The 18,542-nt window shown below is 41.9% G+C and overlaps 1 protein-coding gene across 1 annotated transcript in view; it reads left to right on the forward strand.

Moving 5' to 3' along the window:
• Nucleotides 1-18,542, forward strand: part of LOC103359789 (voltage-dependent calcium channel subunit alpha-2/delta-2-like) — a 51,439-nt gene that overhangs the window by 29,244 nt on the left and 3,653 nt on the right. The window contains exons 5-33 of the mRNA XM_008285314.1: nt 939-983; nt 1,099-1,234; nt 1,321-1,452; nt 1,542-1,599; nt 1,686-1,736; nt 2,867-2,966; nt 3,053-3,214; nt 3,306-3,413; nt 3,510-3,588; nt 5,029-5,078; nt 5,264-5,353; nt 5,467-5,544; nt 7,445-7,519; nt 7,633-7,707; nt 7,812-7,883; nt 11,163-11,234; nt 13,084-13,145; nt 13,277-13,353; nt 13,431-13,491; nt 13,568-13,665; nt 13,743-13,833; nt 13,925-13,987; nt 14,097-14,200; nt 16,089-16,187; nt 16,308-16,399; nt 16,500-16,547; nt 17,799-17,870; nt 18,151-18,303; nt 18,392-18,444. Of these exons, the coding sequence (XP_008283536.1) occupies nt 939-983; nt 1,099-1,234; nt 1,321-1,452; nt 1,542-1,599; nt 1,686-1,736; nt 2,867-2,966; nt 3,053-3,214; nt 3,306-3,413; nt 3,510-3,588; nt 5,029-5,078; nt 5,264-5,353; nt 5,467-5,544; nt 7,445-7,519; nt 7,633-7,707; nt 7,812-7,883; nt 11,163-11,234; nt 13,084-13,145; nt 13,277-13,353; nt 13,431-13,491; nt 13,568-13,665; nt 13,743-13,833; nt 13,925-13,987; nt 14,097-14,200; nt 16,089-16,187; nt 16,308-16,399; nt 16,500-16,547; nt 17,799-17,870; nt 18,151-18,303; nt 18,392-18,444 (2,456 nt within the window). The remainder of the gene's footprint in view (nt 1-938; nt 984-1,098; nt 1,235-1,320; nt 1,453-1,541; nt 1,600-1,685; nt 1,737-2,866; nt 2,967-3,052; nt 3,215-3,305; nt 3,414-3,509; nt 3,589-5,028; nt 5,079-5,263; nt 5,354-5,466; nt 5,545-7,444; nt 7,520-7,632; nt 7,708-7,811; nt 7,884-11,162; nt 11,235-13,083; nt 13,146-13,276; nt 13,354-13,430; nt 13,492-13,567; nt 13,666-13,742; nt 13,834-13,924; nt 13,988-14,096; nt 14,201-16,088; nt 16,188-16,307; nt 16,400-16,499; nt 16,548-17,798; nt 17,871-18,150; nt 18,304-18,391; nt 18,445-18,542) is intronic.

Here is an 18,542-nt window from a genome sequence, read left to right on the forward strand (position 1 = left end):
TATTTGTTGGTTAAACCTGATTTATCAAGTTTTTGGCTGCAACTATTCACATCTGATGATTTTTAAAACTTTTTTTTTTAACAAAGGTATTTAGCCCTTTATGCTACAACACCTGCTAGTAGGTTTAAAAGGCATGTTTTCTTTTTTAAAAATCACCAAAATTACCCTTTTTATCGCGGCCAGAAACTGTCAAAACAGAAAGAATCGTCTCATTTTCAACTCTCCGAAGGTCCTGGAAACATGACTGGAACTGTGATGTTTCATTCCAGTAGAAAAGATCTAAGCTTGAAATCATGATATTTAATCAAAATCATGTTATTCTATATGCCCCATGCAGAAATGTGCTTAAAAAAATAAATCATGTGTCCTAATCAGATTCTGGAAAAAGCCAAACAAATAAATAAATAAAAATAAAATAATAAATAACAAATAAATAAAATCTGTGCTTTAGTCCTTTACCTATAATCAACAGTCATGTGGCAAAAATTCAGGAAGTTTTCAGCTTAACTGGGCTGAACACAAAGAGATATGGGACAAGAATGGAAACAAATTAAAAATGTAAGTAGTTCAGTATCTATGGATAATTTCAAGATCATCTTTCCCCAATATTGGTAACACCAAGGGGAAAATATTATATATATATATAAATTAATCATTGCTTAATTTTGGAAAACACAATAAAAAATATGTGAAATCTGTCACTATTTAAAGCTCATATGAGACAAATAGTTAAAAAAATTATGACAATATGCCATTTTTTAGATCGATGGACTTAACCAGTAAAGTACATTAATTACAAATAGCCAGAATGACCGTGATCTGAAACCCTCCCTGAGTGCTCACAGTGTGACCAGATACTGGCTTGACAACGTGTCCTCACAATGTTTCACAGTTGTCAGCGTGGCAGCCTCCTCATATCTCCATCTGTTTTCTTCTAGGAGCTGGACATGGCTTACTATGACTCCAAGGCAGACCTGGGTTATGTGAGTAAGGGACAAATAAACTGACTCTTCTGCTACCGAGGCCGGTCGACTGAAGGAAGACTGTAGTGACAGTGACGGATGAACATCTATGTGTCATGTATGTGCTCTCTTTCAGTACCCCGAGGACGGGGAGGGAGAGGTGGAGAACTCCTCTCGCATCAAGCTGGAGTTTGTGTACGATCCAAACTTCAAGAACAATGTCAACTATTCCTACACGGCTGTTCAGATTCCCACTGATATTTACAAAGGAGGCAAGCAGACTAATCACATGTCAATTTTTAGCACAGCAAGATTTGAAAAACGTGCTTTTAATCTCCTCCACGTCTTTTCCCATCAGCTCCAGTCATTCTGAATGAGCTGAACTGGACTCAAGCGCTGGAGAAAGTGTTCATGGAGAACAGTCGAGAGGATCCGTCTCTGCTGTGGCAGGCGTTTGGGAGTGCGACGGGAGTCACTCGCTACTATCCAGGTAGTTTCCTCACCTGGTGTCAGATGTGACAGATGAACCAACATTGGCTGAAATAACACGAGGTGAATGTCCTCTGTTCGTCTTTGCAGCAACACCGTGGAAAGTCCCCGATAAAATTGATCTGTATGATGTCAGGAGGAGGCCCTGGTACAGTATGCCGCTTCCAACATGTCGGCCTCATACAGGTGCCGTAGAACTCCAGCTGAGCATCCTTGTTTTCTTTTTGTCCACAGGTACATTCAGGGCGCCTCATCCCCCAAAGATATGGTCATCCTCGTCGACGTGTGAGTCATTGTTAATATCTTGGAGTCGCTCTGGGTTTTTCTCATTAGCTCTCCCTGTAACTGCAAAAACTGTTTCTAGCGGTTGTCTTCGTTTAGCACAAATACTAGAAACAGGGGGAAATAAAAAGCCTGGCAGGCCACCTGCAGAGTGCAGGAAGTAACAGCTCCCAGCCAAGAAGCAGTCTGGCACATACCCACGTAGGGCAGCAGAGTATTGCATTTGCACTTTGGTTTTTCATACAAATGGGACAACATGTTAAAAGCGAGCTATAGAAGTGCTGGTGAATGAATCCTGCTGCCTTTGGACACAGCCAGGCTCGCTGTTTCCCTGTTTATACGAAACCAACCAGCTGCTGGCAGGAGCTTCATATTTAACAGACAAACATGAGAGTGAGAATTTCCCAAAATGTAAAAAAAAAACAGAAGTATTGCTTTGAGCTGGAACACGATCAGGCCGAGTGTTGTTGCCTGTTTATTGTGTAGATCAGACAGCGGTGTGTTTCGCTGAGTGTTTTTGTCTCCACTGGTTGCTATTCATCGTGGTTATAAATGGTCGTTCACTGGCTCTCTGTCCGAGGTTAACCCTGCTGTTGAGCGTAATGAGGAGAACAGGAAAGCTACCAACCTTTTCATCAACAATAAAACATGTTTGTTTGTTCATCACATGTACGAGATGATCACTGAGGCGGCATTCAAGTACAAATTGGGACAAAGATTGCTAATGAAGTGTTGGAACAGCGTGTTTTGTTTCAGTGTTGGATTAGATTGTGTTTCTCAGACAGCAGAGTGTGAGCAACAACCGCATCCAATGAGTTTAAAAGTCAACCTTCTATATTGCGTCTGAGAAGAAATTTAACAGTTCAGTCGCTTTTCTTTTCATTAATATTTTCTCACATATCCTCTGTTGTCGTGTGGCGACTAAACAAATGCATCTCCACGACTAATCTGCATAAAATGTGTCTTAAAGAGGAGAAGATTAGGTCCTATTCAGCAGCACTCAAACCTTCAGTAAATACCCTCAAATAGAAATAAAAACTCGTGCTTCTGTATAATTTTGCATCGTTTTATCTGCTCGTATCCTCCTGTGTGTGTGTGTGTGTTCATGTAAGCGTCTAATTGTGTTCCCTCAGGAGCGGCAGTGTCAGCGGACTCACCCTGAAGCTGATCAAAGCGTCGGTGATGGAAATGCTGGACACTCTGTCTGACGACGACTACGTCAACGTGGCCCGGGTTGGTGTCTGACCGCTGATTCTCACGTCTCCCCGCTGCCCCTTTAGTTTCATATTTCCTCTCAAACTCCCGTCTGCGTGTTTCAGTTCAACGAGAAGGCCGAGGCCGTGGTTCCTTGCTTCAAACATCTGGTCCAGGCCAACGTGCGCAACAAGAAGATCTTCAAGGATGCAGTGCAGCAGATGCAGGCCAAAGGCACCACCGACTACAAGTCTGGCTTTCATTTCGCCTTCAATCAGCTGTTAAACGTAAGTGATTTAGTTAGTGGCAAGGATTGTATGCACAGTATATTGTGTTTACCAACCCCTCTGGTTTTGTTGTTGTCATATTTTTTAGAAGACAAACGTCCCCCGGGCGAACTGCAATAAAATAATCATGCTGTTCACCGACGGAGGCGAGGACAGAGCTCAGGATGTCTTCATGCAATACAACTGGCCCAACAAAACGGTCAGTGTCCTCCCATCATCTCACTTGCCTGCGTTTAGCGTCCTCGTCACTTCCAGACATTTTGTATTAAATCTTCTCTTTTTGTTCCCCCCTAAGGTTCGAGTATTTACCTTTTCTGTAGGTCAACACAACTACGATGTCACACCTTTGCAGTGGATCGCCTGCACGAATAAGGGTGAGCTGCACTTCCTGTCACTCTATCTGTTCCCTGCATCCTATACTGTAGAGTTACAACTGAATGTTAACGCCTGTAGTTCATTTGTAATGCTAAGAAATAATGAGAACTAAAAGATAATTATGCAGGTATTACTGTTTATGCATCGTTACATACAGTCATCTTCAAATGTATTCATCCCCTTCCATTAAAGAAAAGGCAAAATTCACAATAGTCACTCAAATAACTAGAAACTGAAAAAAGTAGTAATAAATAAAAATTTGCTAAATTATAGTTTAGTGAAATGAGACATTGCTTTTGAATTGTGGTTGAAAAGAATAATTAAAAAAAAAAAAAACTGTCCCGATTTTCATTAATTTTTAATTTATTATTACTTTTGTCAGTTTCAGCTTATTTCAGCTGTTTTTTCTTTAATGGGAGGGTATGAATACATTTGAGCACTACTGTATATGTATGATAGGCCGTGTCTGTTCGTTAAACTGATAAAATAGTCAAACCGTTGAGCCTCATCTGCAGTACGTACCGTAACGTGCACTGTTCCCAGTAGAGAGCCAGACGTTCAGATCTGTGTGCACACAAGTGTTCACCATCAGTTCAGTTTGGCTCCTGGAGATCAGATACAGTGACTTACTGACTATGAGAATAGTTTTTCCTTTTGTTGATGCGGAGCTGTTTTCATCTTGCGTGTGGATTTCATCATAACTCTGACACACAAGGCTGCATTCAATCTGAGGGAGTAAAAAAATAAAAAAAAGTTACCCTGGCCACGTCCATTAAATGATATTTTATTCTAAAACTATTCTCCTGTTGTTACCCCAGTTTTTATTTTATTCTATTTTAGTATGAAATAGATCAACTGAACAATCAGTGTTCTGTTTTGTAGAGATTATAGCCTGAGCTCTGTTAATTCCTATCGTCAGTGTCGTCAACATATCCTCCGCTGACCTTCCAGCAGCACAGTCATTACATTTAAATTCTAGTGAAGATGCCAAAATTTCAAAACACACTAAATTTGAAATTCTGTGCAGCACAACCATAATATAATAAAATGCACGATGAAGGTGTTTCTGATTGAATGTTGTCGACTTAAAAGCATGCACAACTGTTTTAATCTTAAACCTTATATTGTTATATTACACCTTGGCTGTTACGGGATCGGGACTGAGATAAGTAATTTAGCATTTTTGCTCTCTAAAGGAGCTTTAAGACTGATCTAATGGTCTTGATTGAACTGAGTAAATACAGACACCTCCGTCTTAAAGCTTCCTATCTGTGGGATTCAAGTGGCTGAGTCACTGGTCTCGTAACATCTAGTCAAATCTGGAATATTTATGAGCGCCACTCCTGTTTTTTCTGATAGAACTGCTCACACATGCGCTCTCTCTCTCTCTCCCTCTCTCTGTTTGTCTTTTTTTCTTTTTTTTCTCCATCGCCTGCCAGGTTACTATTTTGAGATCCGTTCCATCTGTGCTATAAGGATTAACACCCAGGTGGGTTTGTCTAGTGCCTCTGACACAGCTGATCCCTGTTCACTGTTTCTAATTATCCTTGTGGCTCTCGCTCGCTCTGCACAAACACCTATTCTCATTTGTTTGCACAACCCATTCTCCCCCTGGCCTGATGCGGTTGGTGTTTGGGAGCTGCAGCCGGTCATGTATGTCTGTGTTTCTGTCAGGAGTACCTCGACGTGCTGGGACGCCCCATGGTTCTGACAGGCAGCGATGCCAAGCAGGTTCAGTGGACCAATGTGTACCAGGATGCTTTGGTGAGACCGCACGAGCCCGTTGGTTTAGCAAATACAGGAAATACGTTGAATACACAGTGAAAAAACCAGCTCATGTAAATTTGCATTGATGATTTGGGGCTTTGTTTTTGAAGGGTCTTGGCATGGTCGTCACCGGGACGCTGCCTGTGTTCAATCTCACCATGGATGGAAACTCACAGGTAACTACACGGGTTTTTATGTTTGCATGTTGCAGGTTATGAGTTATTTTCTTTACTTTGTTTTAGCTGATACGGTCAATTGTACTCTTATAATTCAGTAGAACAGAGTTGAACAGAGAGTCTGGGGTTGAATTTGAACTTTCTTTCTTGACTGAGATGAAAAACATCATGAGATCAGGGAAAGATGTGAAGGAGAGCTCATAAAGACATAGGATAAGACAACCGTGGCGCTGAGAGAATCTGACTACACTCACACTAAACTACACACCCACGTGATTGTTGATGTTACTGACGTGGGTCTGCACTGATTTACATGTCGCTGCTGCAAGACACTGTAAGATAAGATAAGAGATACAACACAAGCAACACAATGTAGGTAAAATAATAAGGAAGATAAAGTAGAATAGAATAGAAAATGTAATAGTGGCAATGATACTGGAGTAGTAAAGTAATAACCGGAATCAGAAATACTGTATTGATCCCTGAGGGAAACTTGCCTCATACACACACATGATAAGGAAATATTGCACATGATGCTAAAACTGATGATGTACAAGCTTTGGAGGAAAGTTATATTGCAAAGGACAATGATATGATTGTTGAGATTTAGGTGCCTGATGTTTAAGCTCAGTTAGCATCATTACCTCGCAGCTGGAAGGTCGCCGCTTCGCGTCCCAGTATCTTTCTACATGGAGTCTCCATGTTCTCCCCGTGCAGCGGGGGTTCTCTCCGGGTTCTCCAGTTCCCTCCCACAGTCCAAAAACATGTTGAGGTTAATTGGTGATTCTAAATTGTCCGTAGGTGTGAATGTGAGTGTGCTTGGTTGTCTGTCTCTAAGTGTAGCCCTGTGATAGACTGGTTACCTGTCCAGGTGAACCCACCTTCACCCTGAGTCAGCTGGGATAGACTCCAGCCCCCCATGACCCTAGTGAGGATTAAGCAGTGTGGAGACAATGCATGGATAGATGGATGTTTCAGCTAGCATTCCTGCAGAAGGCTCGTACTTAAATAGTTTCATGGTAGAAAAGATCTCCTGGAGCACGTTACAGTTTTGAAGATGATGCTGGCTAAAACTGAGTAGCAATACATCTGCAGCATGGATCTGTAGACTTTCAAAGATCTCAGTCTCCTCAGAAAAACCTTGACAGAGTCTCGATGTTTACAGTCCAGTCCAGCTTATTGTCAGACAGCATATATCCTTGCTTTTTGTAAAGGATTGTCCAGTACATCACATCAATGCTAAAGGAGAGAAGAAAGGAAGCAACGGAGGACCTTTCTTTAGCATTTAGAGATTTCATTTAGCTGCTGCTTAGATACCTCTGGATCATATTGTTCAGTGAGGAACCTTCCCACGCAAGACTATTCAATTGCAACCTGGCTCAGTTAACTGAATCCAGCTCTTCTAAACCTCACAACATAATATGTTAAGTCTCATTTGATTAAGCTGGATTAAAACTGTAGTGTAGAAACGACACGTTGAGGTTATGCAGGGGGTTATGGGTCCCACTTTTCTGAGCTGGATGCAGTGACTTTGCGGTGCTACGTTCCTTACATTACAGCACTGTGTCAGAATGGTTTTGGCTGCATCTCATTTTTATTGTGCTCATCAAAATCTTGTTTCTGTTTTTTTTTAAAAACAAGTCATATTTGTTGTGGGTGGTGAAGAGCCCAAGTTGCAGTGATGGTGCCCCAGTGTCAGGGGAACTGCTCTGGTGGAACATATAGATTCAGGGAGGGGAACACTGTCATGTCTTACTGCATAATCCAACTTAGTGGTTGTTACTATTGTCTCATGAAATGCAGAAATGGTGGGCTTATACTGACGTTTTGCATCCAGTGAGTCAAACTAATGGGACTGTCCCTTCATTTGCATATATTTATCGCTGCTGTTCTTTTTTTTTTTTTTTACCAGAATCAGTTGATATTAGGTGTCATGGGAGTCGACGTGCATCTGGATGAGATAAAGCGACTCACACCCCGCTACAATGTATGTGCATCTCATTAGCAACCATTAGTCACATTTTTCTTCATTTGTACTTGTATGTGGCAGACAAAGCAGCACATCGCTGCTGTTCTTCACTGTTTTTGTGTCTGAAACAGCTCGGAGCCAACGGGTACATATTCGCCATCGATCCGAACGGATACCTGCTGCTTCATCCCAATCTTCAGCCAAAGGTGATCTAATCATGCAGGAAGCTTTATTTTTACACTTTAAGAAGCCTACCAGCCAAACCTGTTTTCCGTTTGATGTTCCATGTTGTACTTGTGACTCCTCTCAGCTTGTGAACCTTCCTGAACCCGTGACGCTGGACTTTCTGGATGCAGAGGTGGAGGACAGCAACAAAGAGGAGGTGAGCAAAAAAAAAAACTTCAGGCACTTTGTGTTCTTTTGTGTTGTTAAGTTTGCGTTTGAAGTTATTACCAAGCCAGTGAACAACAATATCTGCCTCAGGACAAGCTGCCCACCAGTGTGCAGCGTCTCTGTAGGTAGNTTATGCAGTGATTTTATGACTGAGTTTCATTTCTTCAATGTATTTTTCAGACTTGAATTTCAAAGTTTTGCACGTTATTGCTTTACAGTAAACGTACCGTCTTAGAGGTACTGATTGAAAAGTCCTCCTGAAGGATGCACATATTAAAGTTATTGACAATAATAAGAGAAAACGACATATTCTAGTGAATTACGACAATATTATTACCTACGGTGTGCAACAGAAGTGTCACTGAAATATTTCAAAATTTGATCACCTTACAGAAGTTAAACATTCAGGTACAATCGTGACTCGATAATCCGACACTAAATGTAGAATCTTCTTTTATGTCGGATAGCATGGCTGTCGGATTGTCAAGACGGAGGTCGAGATGCGAGGAGGGCTTGATGCTGGAAGGCTCATTTGTTAATATTCATTGTTCATAGTTGTTATAATAACCAGTAGGGCTGGTCCCAATAGCACTTTCTGGGCTCAATTAATGATGAATATCAGAATATTCAGGGAGCGCTCTAACAGGGTGGAAGTGACCGGAACGCACAGACAGCACTTGGCTGCTGATGCTAGTTTAGTTAGCGCTCACACTTCTGTTTCCACACTGAGCACGCTCGCTGCGTGTCACGTCGTCGTGTCCTCTTCTGCGCATGCGGGACACTTTTGGGTCGTATGAAGTTCACACAGCAGATCACATACAAGTTGCATTGAACTGGAAATGTGAAGGAAGTCACAAAGAAATCGGATTTCACAAAAAATCCTCATTGAGCTTCAAGTCCTGCAGTGTGAACGTAGCCAATCTGTGGGATTGTTCAGTCAGATAATACGCCGTTATCCTGATTGGTGACATAAAATGTCACCAATAAAGAATCCAAGGCTGTCGCTATGTTAAGGCTGTTTTTATGGGTTCTGTTGGTTTTTCCTAAAAACCTGTCGGATAGCAGGTTTAGGATTGTTAAGGGTCGATTATCAAGTCACGACTGTATTTGCACTGATTCAAAATAGAAAACAAAACGTTTAGATTTACTGTATTAAAAGTATAGCTAGGCCCCACAGGAAGACCTTGGTCCAAAAAACTCATTACAAATGGTTTATCCTTTCAGTCCTTCCAATGTCTGCCACTGTTTCTGATGAAAAACTCGCTCCTCGTCAGCGTGGAGGATACCAGCGTCGCACAAACTTCTGATCTTCTGTCGTTCTTCAGAGACGATGTTTTTCAGCTTCTCTTTGCTCGAGGCATTGTTTTGCTCTAGCGTTCTCTTTAAAACACCCTGAAGGTATCCTGTTGTATTCAAGTCAGGCAACATACAGTCTTCGCTTTCTTCTTCTGTGGAGACTCGTGATTTTAGCAGAGTGCTTTGAAGCGTCATCACGCTGGAATATTCCTCCTGCGCCAAGCTTCTGTAAACCAGGAGTTGTCTAGTCAGCCAGTGTGTTGGTTTATCTCCCGGCGTTCGTGGTGCCGTCTATAAATGTCACCTTTTGAACTCGTATCAACCCACTGCTGCCCCATGCTTCACTGTCAGGACGGTGCATTCACTGTCGTCAAGGCCGGATTCACACCAAACACGCTGAATAAGTGTATCTTGGTCTCATTCATCAGGCTTCTTTTCATGTCCGTAGGTAAAGTTTCATTTTGCAATTTTGCGCCAAACAGCAAGCAGGCTGAGGTTTGGTTGACGTCCTTCACGCTGTCGCCACAGAAACTCCGATTTCCGCCGATAACCTCTGTGAGAAGTCCGAAGCTCTTGCCTGCTTGTTTTTTGTAGTTGTTCAAGTAGCGCTCTGTCTGTGGTGTCGTTTTACAAGGATGCAGCTCTGACTCTATTCTGGCTCACTGACTCCTGATTACCGCTGCTGCTCTGTTCTCACCGTTTCGCCTCCTTGTGTCCTTTTCCATCTTCGTGAAGTCTCGCAGTTCAGATTTGTCGGTTCCACTGGAAACTCTTTTCCATGTGCAGCCATTATGTAGACGGACACAGACCATATAGGTGCAAAACGAGGAAGGTTCTGGTGTTCACAGGTCATTTTATAACCATGTTAATGCAGTTAGGCTACCTGGAAGTGATCACAGGTTTCTGCTTTAGGGCCTGGATTTGAAATGAAGTCTTTCTAGGTTTTTGGTTTCCACGAGAGGAAACACTCTACTTGTCAACTTATTTAGAGTGATAGAATTTAAAATTAATGGACATTTAGGTGATATTCTGCTGCATATCCTATCTGGTCTGGTCCTCTTTCCATAATAAAATGAGTTTTAAATGTTAATTTTTACCATATCTCCTTTTATTCTGGACATTATTTATGTCCACCTCTAACCGCTGATTAAAATAAATCACATCAGATGGGTATCTCTCTGAGCGCTGTGGCTGGAAATGGGACGACCTGAGAAAGAGAGAACATTTGCACCAGTCGGCTGAGCGGATCCCTCGGCGCTCGGCCGGCTCAAACAGATGACTGAGTGCACTCAGCCGTGCGGTTCCGTTGAGTCCGACACGCATTGGCATTCTACTTTTCCACTCGGTCTGCTTCATTTGCCCGAGAAAACGAGACGAGGTTAACCTCATCCTCTCACATGGCCTCTCACATCCTTGTCTGAGCCGCTGTATCCCCCTGTCATTTTAAACGACTACGCTGGTGGTTCTCCATGTTTTAACCCATCCAGCTGTGCAGGCTTTCAAACGCTCTTCTGAAGCGCGCTGCACACTTTCAGGCTGCTCCTCTACCTTCAGCAAGCCTTCGTTTTCCTTTCTTCACTCTTCTTTTGGATGAAAAATGATGAGAATTATTGAGGGAATTGTAGACTTTCAGAGCTTGTCTTCTACGTGGCTAAATTCTGACAAGATGGACCGCTATTTTACTGTTGTGTTTAGACTCAATGAGATTTCAGCTGCTTTTGATGCTCACTTTTTGTGCATATTCATGTCAGCAGATGGTCACTGCTAGTGTATTCATAATTCTCTCATATTCACTGTGCATCATATGAAGATGCAGTTTATTNCGTTTGAAGTTATTACCAAGCCAGTGAACAACAATATCTGCCTCAGGACAACCTGCCCACCAGTGTGCAGCGTCTCTGTAGGTAGTTAAAGGCCCACATAACACGTTTTGGTAACATATTGGTGACTGCTTTGCGTTTTCACTGTGCAGATTCGCCGCCAGATGATTGACGGGAGACCAGGTGAAATGCAGGTTAAGACTCTTATCAAGTCCATAGACGAGGTAAGTAAATGTCCCCACACATTTCACCTATTTAGTTATTACTGTGCTCAGTTGTAATCTTTGGTAAGATGCTTCACACGCTCATAAACTCACAACTCTGTCTAGTAGGTCCATGAAACGAGCTGCTCACAGTAAAAACACGCTTTTTTTTCTACCTTTAATATCTAAACCAACTATTTGGAAATGAGACGAAGAATTCAAAAAGTTTTTTGTATCTGAAATATTAATCACTGCAGGGCCTCTTTCTGGGTCAAGTTTATCCTACTGTTTGAAGTAAGTTATGACTTTAAACACACATCTTAGTAAAACTGTTTTTGCTCCCTAATCAGACTGTTTCACTGCATAATTTATGTAAAATCAACAATAATCAGTTCATGTCGCCGTTCCCGCACACTGAAACAGAAAGCAGTGTCATAAAGTAAACAGTTTAAGGCAATCATTCTCATCTTTCCCTATATGTTTGTCTCTAAATAAGGTTGTTTTATCAAAGGAATAATTCTTATTCTTGTGTCTTCCTACCAGCAACAGATTCATTATGTTTTCAGGTTGTCCGTTTGTTCGCCCCATTTTTATTAAAGCTAAACTTTTTTGGATTTGCCACAAATGTTCATTTGATTGGTTCGATTTTTTTAATGATCACTATAATGTCATAAAACACATTTTCCAAATCAAATCAAGTTTATTGTCATTTTGCTGTACGTACACAGCAGTACAGGCGACATGAAAGAGCATTTCTTCAGGATCCAATAACTTAAAGCAATTTAAATAATGAAGTGTTTGCATATCTGGATCAGCAGTCCAGCGTTCTGACAGCTGGTGGAATGAAGCTGTTGATCAGTCTGGAGGTTCTTCTTCTTCTTTTTAGTCATAACTCAAGAATTCAAAAGTCAAATACGACAAAAATTCACACAAATGTTTAAATAGGTTAATATGATAGCATTTTATTCCCAAAAGGTCAAAGGTCAATGACACTATAAAAATGCTTCTCTGTCCATTATTAAACAGCATCTCTCAGCAACAGAGGTGCACATCGTGACTGTAATAGTATGAACTGGTAACACTTGAAACTGGGGTGACTATAAATCCTCTATGCTGCTGCACTGAACACGTGTGAAGCATCCGTGTTTACTCTTTGCAGCAACATGCACACTGAATGCACTGCTGGCTGTCATAGCTAAAGCTTTGTCTTTGTTATATTATAGTCTATAATACTAAAGAGTGTCAGCAGACATGGATGTTTGCTGCAACTTGCTGGGTTAGTGGAGGCAAACAACCACTTCTTGGCAATTCTAATTTATTACTGTATTTAGAAAATGTCAGTCAAGTGCACACACTGTGAGTGTAATTAGTCTTAATACTCATCATCTCATCTCAAGGTCCCCTCGGTAGCTCTTCTCATCTATTCTGATTCAACGGCATGATGTTATTGATACATCATCGTGCCGTGTTTTCTTTCTGCTGATCAGAGGTTAAGATATACAGTTTTCTCGCTGTGCATTTAATCACATCAGAAAATACATTGATGTGACTACATTTTGTCCAGCATTTTCACTTTATGATCTGTTGAAGTTTTGGGGTTGTGGCAAATTTTTTCATATTGATCACACATTGGGCGTTGGAATAATAGAATCTCCGTGCAGCTTGTTCTGTAGCCTGAATAGACTGTGTGTTGCCAAAAATATGGTGCAGCTTATCATTGTTGATGTGGATCTTGGGTAAAACTGCGATATTAGTTAACCTGTAGAACCATGAGCACAGTCACACCTCCAGAAAACACCGCTGTAAATACATGAAGCACAACTGAGTGAACTGCAGTCTGTCTCACACTGAATTGTCTCTGCTGTTGTAGTCATACATTGATGAGGTGTTCAGGGGTTACACATGGACTCCCATCAATGGCACAGATTACAGGTGAGCTCATGTTATGAATCACAAATCGTAGCTGGAGTCTGATGAGGACTGCAGATGGATTCACTCTGTTATCCACCTCCTCTCTGTCTCTTCATTCATGCGTCTTCGCGTCGGGATGCCACCCCCTGCAGTCTGGGCCTGGTATTACCTCCCTACAACGAGTACTACATCCAGGCAGACCTGAGTGATGTGATGCTGCAGCTCCAGTGTGAGTACAGAGAGGCGGCCTCGTAAAGAAATGAGACATGAAAGAAAACATCACCGTCTCCTCTTCCTCTGTTGCAGATATGCAGTCGCTGCTGCCCAGTTCCTTTGAATCATCGGGACACGTGTTTCTGGCTCCAAGGTGACCATCTTTATCTCTCCTGACTTCACTCTTTAGTCAAACATAAAGGTGCTTATTTATGGTTTTGTCTCTGCAGGGAATATTGCAAGCGCCTGCAGCTTTCTGACAACAACACACAGTTTTTGCAGAACTTTCTGTCCCTCATGCTGGACATCTCTCCAGAATCTGATGAGTGTAGGTGCATTAACAGAGTTTAGTGGTAATAGACGGTACGCTGCAGATGAGATAATCAGCTGGCGGTTTTGTTGCAGGTGATCAAGGCCTCATCCACAACCTGATTTTGGATTCTCGGATTATCGGGCAGCTCGCCTCTCGTGTATGGAAGAACAAGGACCTGAATTCGTGAGTCGACTTGTTGTTGCTCCACACAGCGAACATACAAACCATCCAGCATGACAAAAAACTCTAGAGCTGACTGAGTGAATCGTTTCAGGTACGGCTTCCTGGCTGTGTTTGCATCCACAGATGGAGGAATAACGCGAGTTTTTCCCAACATGTGAGTGAGATTAAACTGCTTACCTACTCAAGCAGCAACACGTGTTAGCGCTGTCACACACACGCTCTGCTTTCAAACATGCTGTAATGTGTGTTTTATGTTTTTACAGAGCTGCAGAGTTGTGGGATGAAGATCCTGAACCGTTCAATTCGAATTTCTACAGACGGAGCCTCGACAACAGAGGCTACATGTTCAGGCCTCCGCTTAGATCCAGTGAGTAACTAAACTGATGCACTTAGTGTAACTCGGCAGTCGCTAAACTTCCAGCATAGTGAAAACAAAGTGGTCTGAGAGGAGATTCAGCCAGTGATGGCGGCCAATCATATGTCTTTTGTGGAGTCATTTCTATTGGCTGTTTACAAATGCAGACACACATCCCTTCAGATGACTCAATGGCAGAAAATCCTGCAAGAAAAAGTTGCTGTTCCAGGAGTTGCAAAAAGGAAAACTGAGCAATCAAAAAGACTTTGTGATCGTATCAACCTCAAGTTGGATTCCTCTCCTGGACAAGTGTGCTGCTGTCACCTCGAGGTGGTTACAGGCCCATGAGCTGCTATATAATTGCACCAGGATCACAATTATGATCAGGATGGTTTAAATTAATGACCTGCAGGTTGTTGTATCGAGTAATGTTGTTCAGAACAAGCTCACTCTACAGCACTTTTGGGACAGTTTAGGCCTTTTCACAAACGGAGGAGAACTCTAGTCTGGGATCTTGGTCTGAACCAGTCTGAGGGGTTTACAGATCCACTTTGGTGTTTACGTGTTAAAACTTGGATGGTTACGTTTGAATGTTTCCCAACAATGCAAAGCTTTCCAGCTCTTAAAACAAATGTTAGCTACAGATAATACAACTGATGCAACCCATACTGACGACATCCCTGAACCGCTTTCTTATTCAGACTCCTTTAGCCTTTTGTTTTTGTTTCTCACTGCAGCGTTACACCAAGCTGTTGCACTACGTTCTCTATTTTGTCCACATCTGTTTGTAGATCATATGAGGTGGTGCTCTGCTCTCTGAATGCTCCTCCTGGTGTCATGATCTTAACAACATCCTGCAGTGTGTGACGTGTCATCATCACAAGACTCTAATGAAAATAGACGGGGCCGTGGGCTAACGTTTTAGGGTTTTCTACTGCAAATGGAACTGTCTCACGTCTTTATTTTTTATTCTTAATTGGGATCCCCATTAGCTGTCACTGAGGCAGCAGCTCCTCTGAACGGCGTCCACACACAACAAGACAAGACATATAACTCGTGTAAAAGCCACAATCATAGTTGGTTCATTGTTCAGGTCTGTTAATTAGAGTTAAAGTGTTTTTTAAATAACTGGGGCCTTCGGTGGCTCCATATATTCCACAGTTTTCATTTCAAGGATTAATTTGGGTTTCTTTTCGGTTGTGTGAGGTGCCCATCAATCAGCTGGCGTATCACCTACAGTCCAGTCTGTTTGCTCCCAGTTTGGAGACGCAGACGAGGAGGACCAGCAGCACTGAATCGGAGCAGTGAACTGCTGTCGACGGGGTCAGCAGCAAAATGTATCAGAAAATCAATACCAGTTTAACTGGGGCTCTATATTTAGAATATTTTTCGCGGTGCTACCTTGCTGTCAGACAGACCTGTCCAACCGGGAACTGAAGCGGTTATAATTCTCTCTCCAGAGCCGCCAGACAGAGCAAAGTCACACAATAACACAAACAAACAAATCAATCGAGGCAGCAGCAGCAGCAGCAGCAGCAGCAGACTCACGTTTTCTTCAACAGCCTGAAAGAGTGGTGGCTTTGAAGAGGAGCTGCAGTGTTTGTCTCTCACATAATTCATTCATGAGTACAGACAGTTGGGTTGTTTACTATTACAATATTCATAAAGAGACTCATTAGATTGCATGCCAACCTATTATCTACGCTGAGCCATGAGAAGCTGGCATGTATTCTCTCTTTCGTGACTCAAATGTGCCTCACCGTCTTTAAAAAGGGTTACTTCTTTTGTCACATAGTCACCGAGCCGCTGTTTGTTCCAGTCAACTTGAGTTCAGATCGACTCATTCATTTCAAAAGGTTGCGTCATATCAGGTGGTGATACGTGTGCTTGTTCTGAACAGCTCTGGACGACCCCGTGGGAGCAGAAAACGGCACCGTCGGTATTCTGGTCAGCTCAGCTGTGGAGGTTAACTTAGGAGGCAAACTGCTCAAACCTGCAGGTAAGAAAAGTGCTCACGTTGCAAATGCTAAATTTAAAGCGCCACCTGCTTTTTTCATATCTAAGATATTAGAGTGTTTCAGCCTCTGTTCTGTGCTGAGTCTCGTCTTCTTCTGATCAGTGGTTGGAGTGAAGCTGGACCTGGAGGCCTGGGTGGACAAGTTCAAAATCCTGGCCAGCAACGTGTCAGACAGCCGACAGGGTTCACACAAGGTGCAGCACGGCGTCACTCATCTGTCGCCATTAATCACCTGATTAGAGCTCAATTCAAACAAAACTCTCATGACCTCACTTTGCTCATTTTGTTGAACAGTGTGGACCGTCCAGAAGCTGTGAGATGGACTGTGAAGTCAACACAGATGTAAGAACTTTATTTATTTAACTTGACTTCATGATCACTTTACACATGCGAACAGAGGTGTTGTTGTGGCCGGTTTCTGTTTTTTTTTTCAGATAAAATGTCCAGGACAATTAATACCATCCACAGTGCTGCTTGTGCACGATTATAAGCATGACCAGTAATAATCAGTCATTTAGTCACAGGTTGATCCTTGAAAACTTATTTTTTGTGAACAAGAAAAAAAAAAGAAAAATTTCAAAAAGGAAAAAGACAAAAAAAAGCCCAGCATGTGGAGTGAGATGTACAATAAGCAAGACTGTTTCCTTATTATTATAATGATTATTTCTTCCACATCTGACTTGTTTCAGTTATTTTATTAAAATCCTTCCTGCATATTTTTACATCAGTGGTTTGCCTAATTTGTTTTAACATTTAATTAGTTAGAAATTTGGAGCAATTGTACACTAATAATCACTTCCTAATCAACCATCATTTCAATTTTATCTGCATAATTTGAGACTAAATTAGTTCTAAAACATGTTTTTTTTTTTTACAATGCATATGTCACAGTCCAGATTAAAAAGATTTAAAATCTGCCTGGACAAAACTCGACCAAATTAAAATCCTTCTAACATTATAATGAGATTGTAATTATTATTTATTTATTATTTATTGTTATTATTGTTGAATTTCCCTTCTGGGATAAATAAAGTATTTTTCATTTAATTTCATTTAATTTCATTTATTCTGTCTGGGTACATTTTAAATCTTCCCAGGCAGAATAAAAATTTTGATTTCGTCTGGACCAAATTGAAATCATCCTTATAACAAACTGAAATTGTCAGCCTGCCTTGGGAGGTTTAAAATCTGACCACACCAAATTAAAAATCTGAATTAAATCAGAATTATAAGATTAATTTCACCTTGACCAAATTAAAATCGTTCATATAAATGCAGTATTTGCACCAGTCTTGTGTGACTGTTGACAACAGATGTGTCACACCTCTTCATATGTGTTTGTATGAAAATGTTGGTGGGACCCTTTGATGGTTTAAAGAATGAGAGGTTCACGCACACGATGAAGTGTGGAGGTTATATCAGATTAACACCTTGCAATGTGTCACTCGTCACTAGGCAGGACTACAATCTCATTATGATGTAGGATGGATTTTAATTTGGTCGAGGCCAAATCAAAATTTTAAATCTCGCCTTGGCAGATTCAAAATCCACCCGGACTTTAATTTGTATGATGTACGTGACTGTTGTCTGCAGGACCTCCTCTGCTATCTCATCGACGACGGTGGGTTCCTGGTTATGTCCAATCAGAGAGATCACTGGAAGAAGGTTAGTCTGCCCGACTCTTCTACGTTGTCTGCTTTTGAAGAACGTCTGCTTTATTCACTGCACTGACACAAAATCTAAACATAGAAATCCTGTTTAGTGTTTTCTGTGTTTGCTGTCTTCACAAAAGCTTTTGGTTTTTTGACTCAGTTGTCATTGACGGGCCACATGAATAAAACAAGATGAAACAAGCATTTAAAAGGTTTCTGTCAAACTGCTGTCAGATGTTTGTTGGTTCTTTCTCAAGCCCCCCGTGTCGGTCTTTCCTTTCATCCTGTCACAGATCGGTCTTTTCTTCGGCGACGTGGACCCCTACCTGATGCACGCTCTCTACAACAACTCCATCTTCTCTCGGCGACAGTCTTTCCAATACCAGTCTGCATGTGAGCCGGTCAGCAGCAGCCACACCGGAGCAGCACCCAGAGGCATCTTCGTGGTACGAGACAAACATCCGGGTGCAAACTTTTAGATGATGGGACAGTTTAACGTTTGCCCTCATCTGTCACTGTCCTCTGTTTCTGCAGCCGTCCGTCGCTGACATGTTGAACGTGGCCTGGTGGACGTCCACGGTGGCGTGGTGAGACTTTGTTTACTGCAAACCGAGTGACACCAGGAGCATGCGAGGTGTCCTTTAAAACAATCTTAAGTGTGTCCAGGAGCATGTGAGACGTCCTT

Source organism: Stegastes partitus, unplaced genomic scaffold, assembly GCF_000690725.1.
Source record: "Stegastes partitus isolate 25-593 unplaced genomic scaffold, Stegastes_partitus-1.0.2 Scaffold10, whole genome shotgun sequence".
Taxonomy (NCBI): domain Eukaryota; kingdom Metazoa; phylum Chordata; class Actinopteri; family Pomacentridae; genus Stegastes; species Stegastes partitus.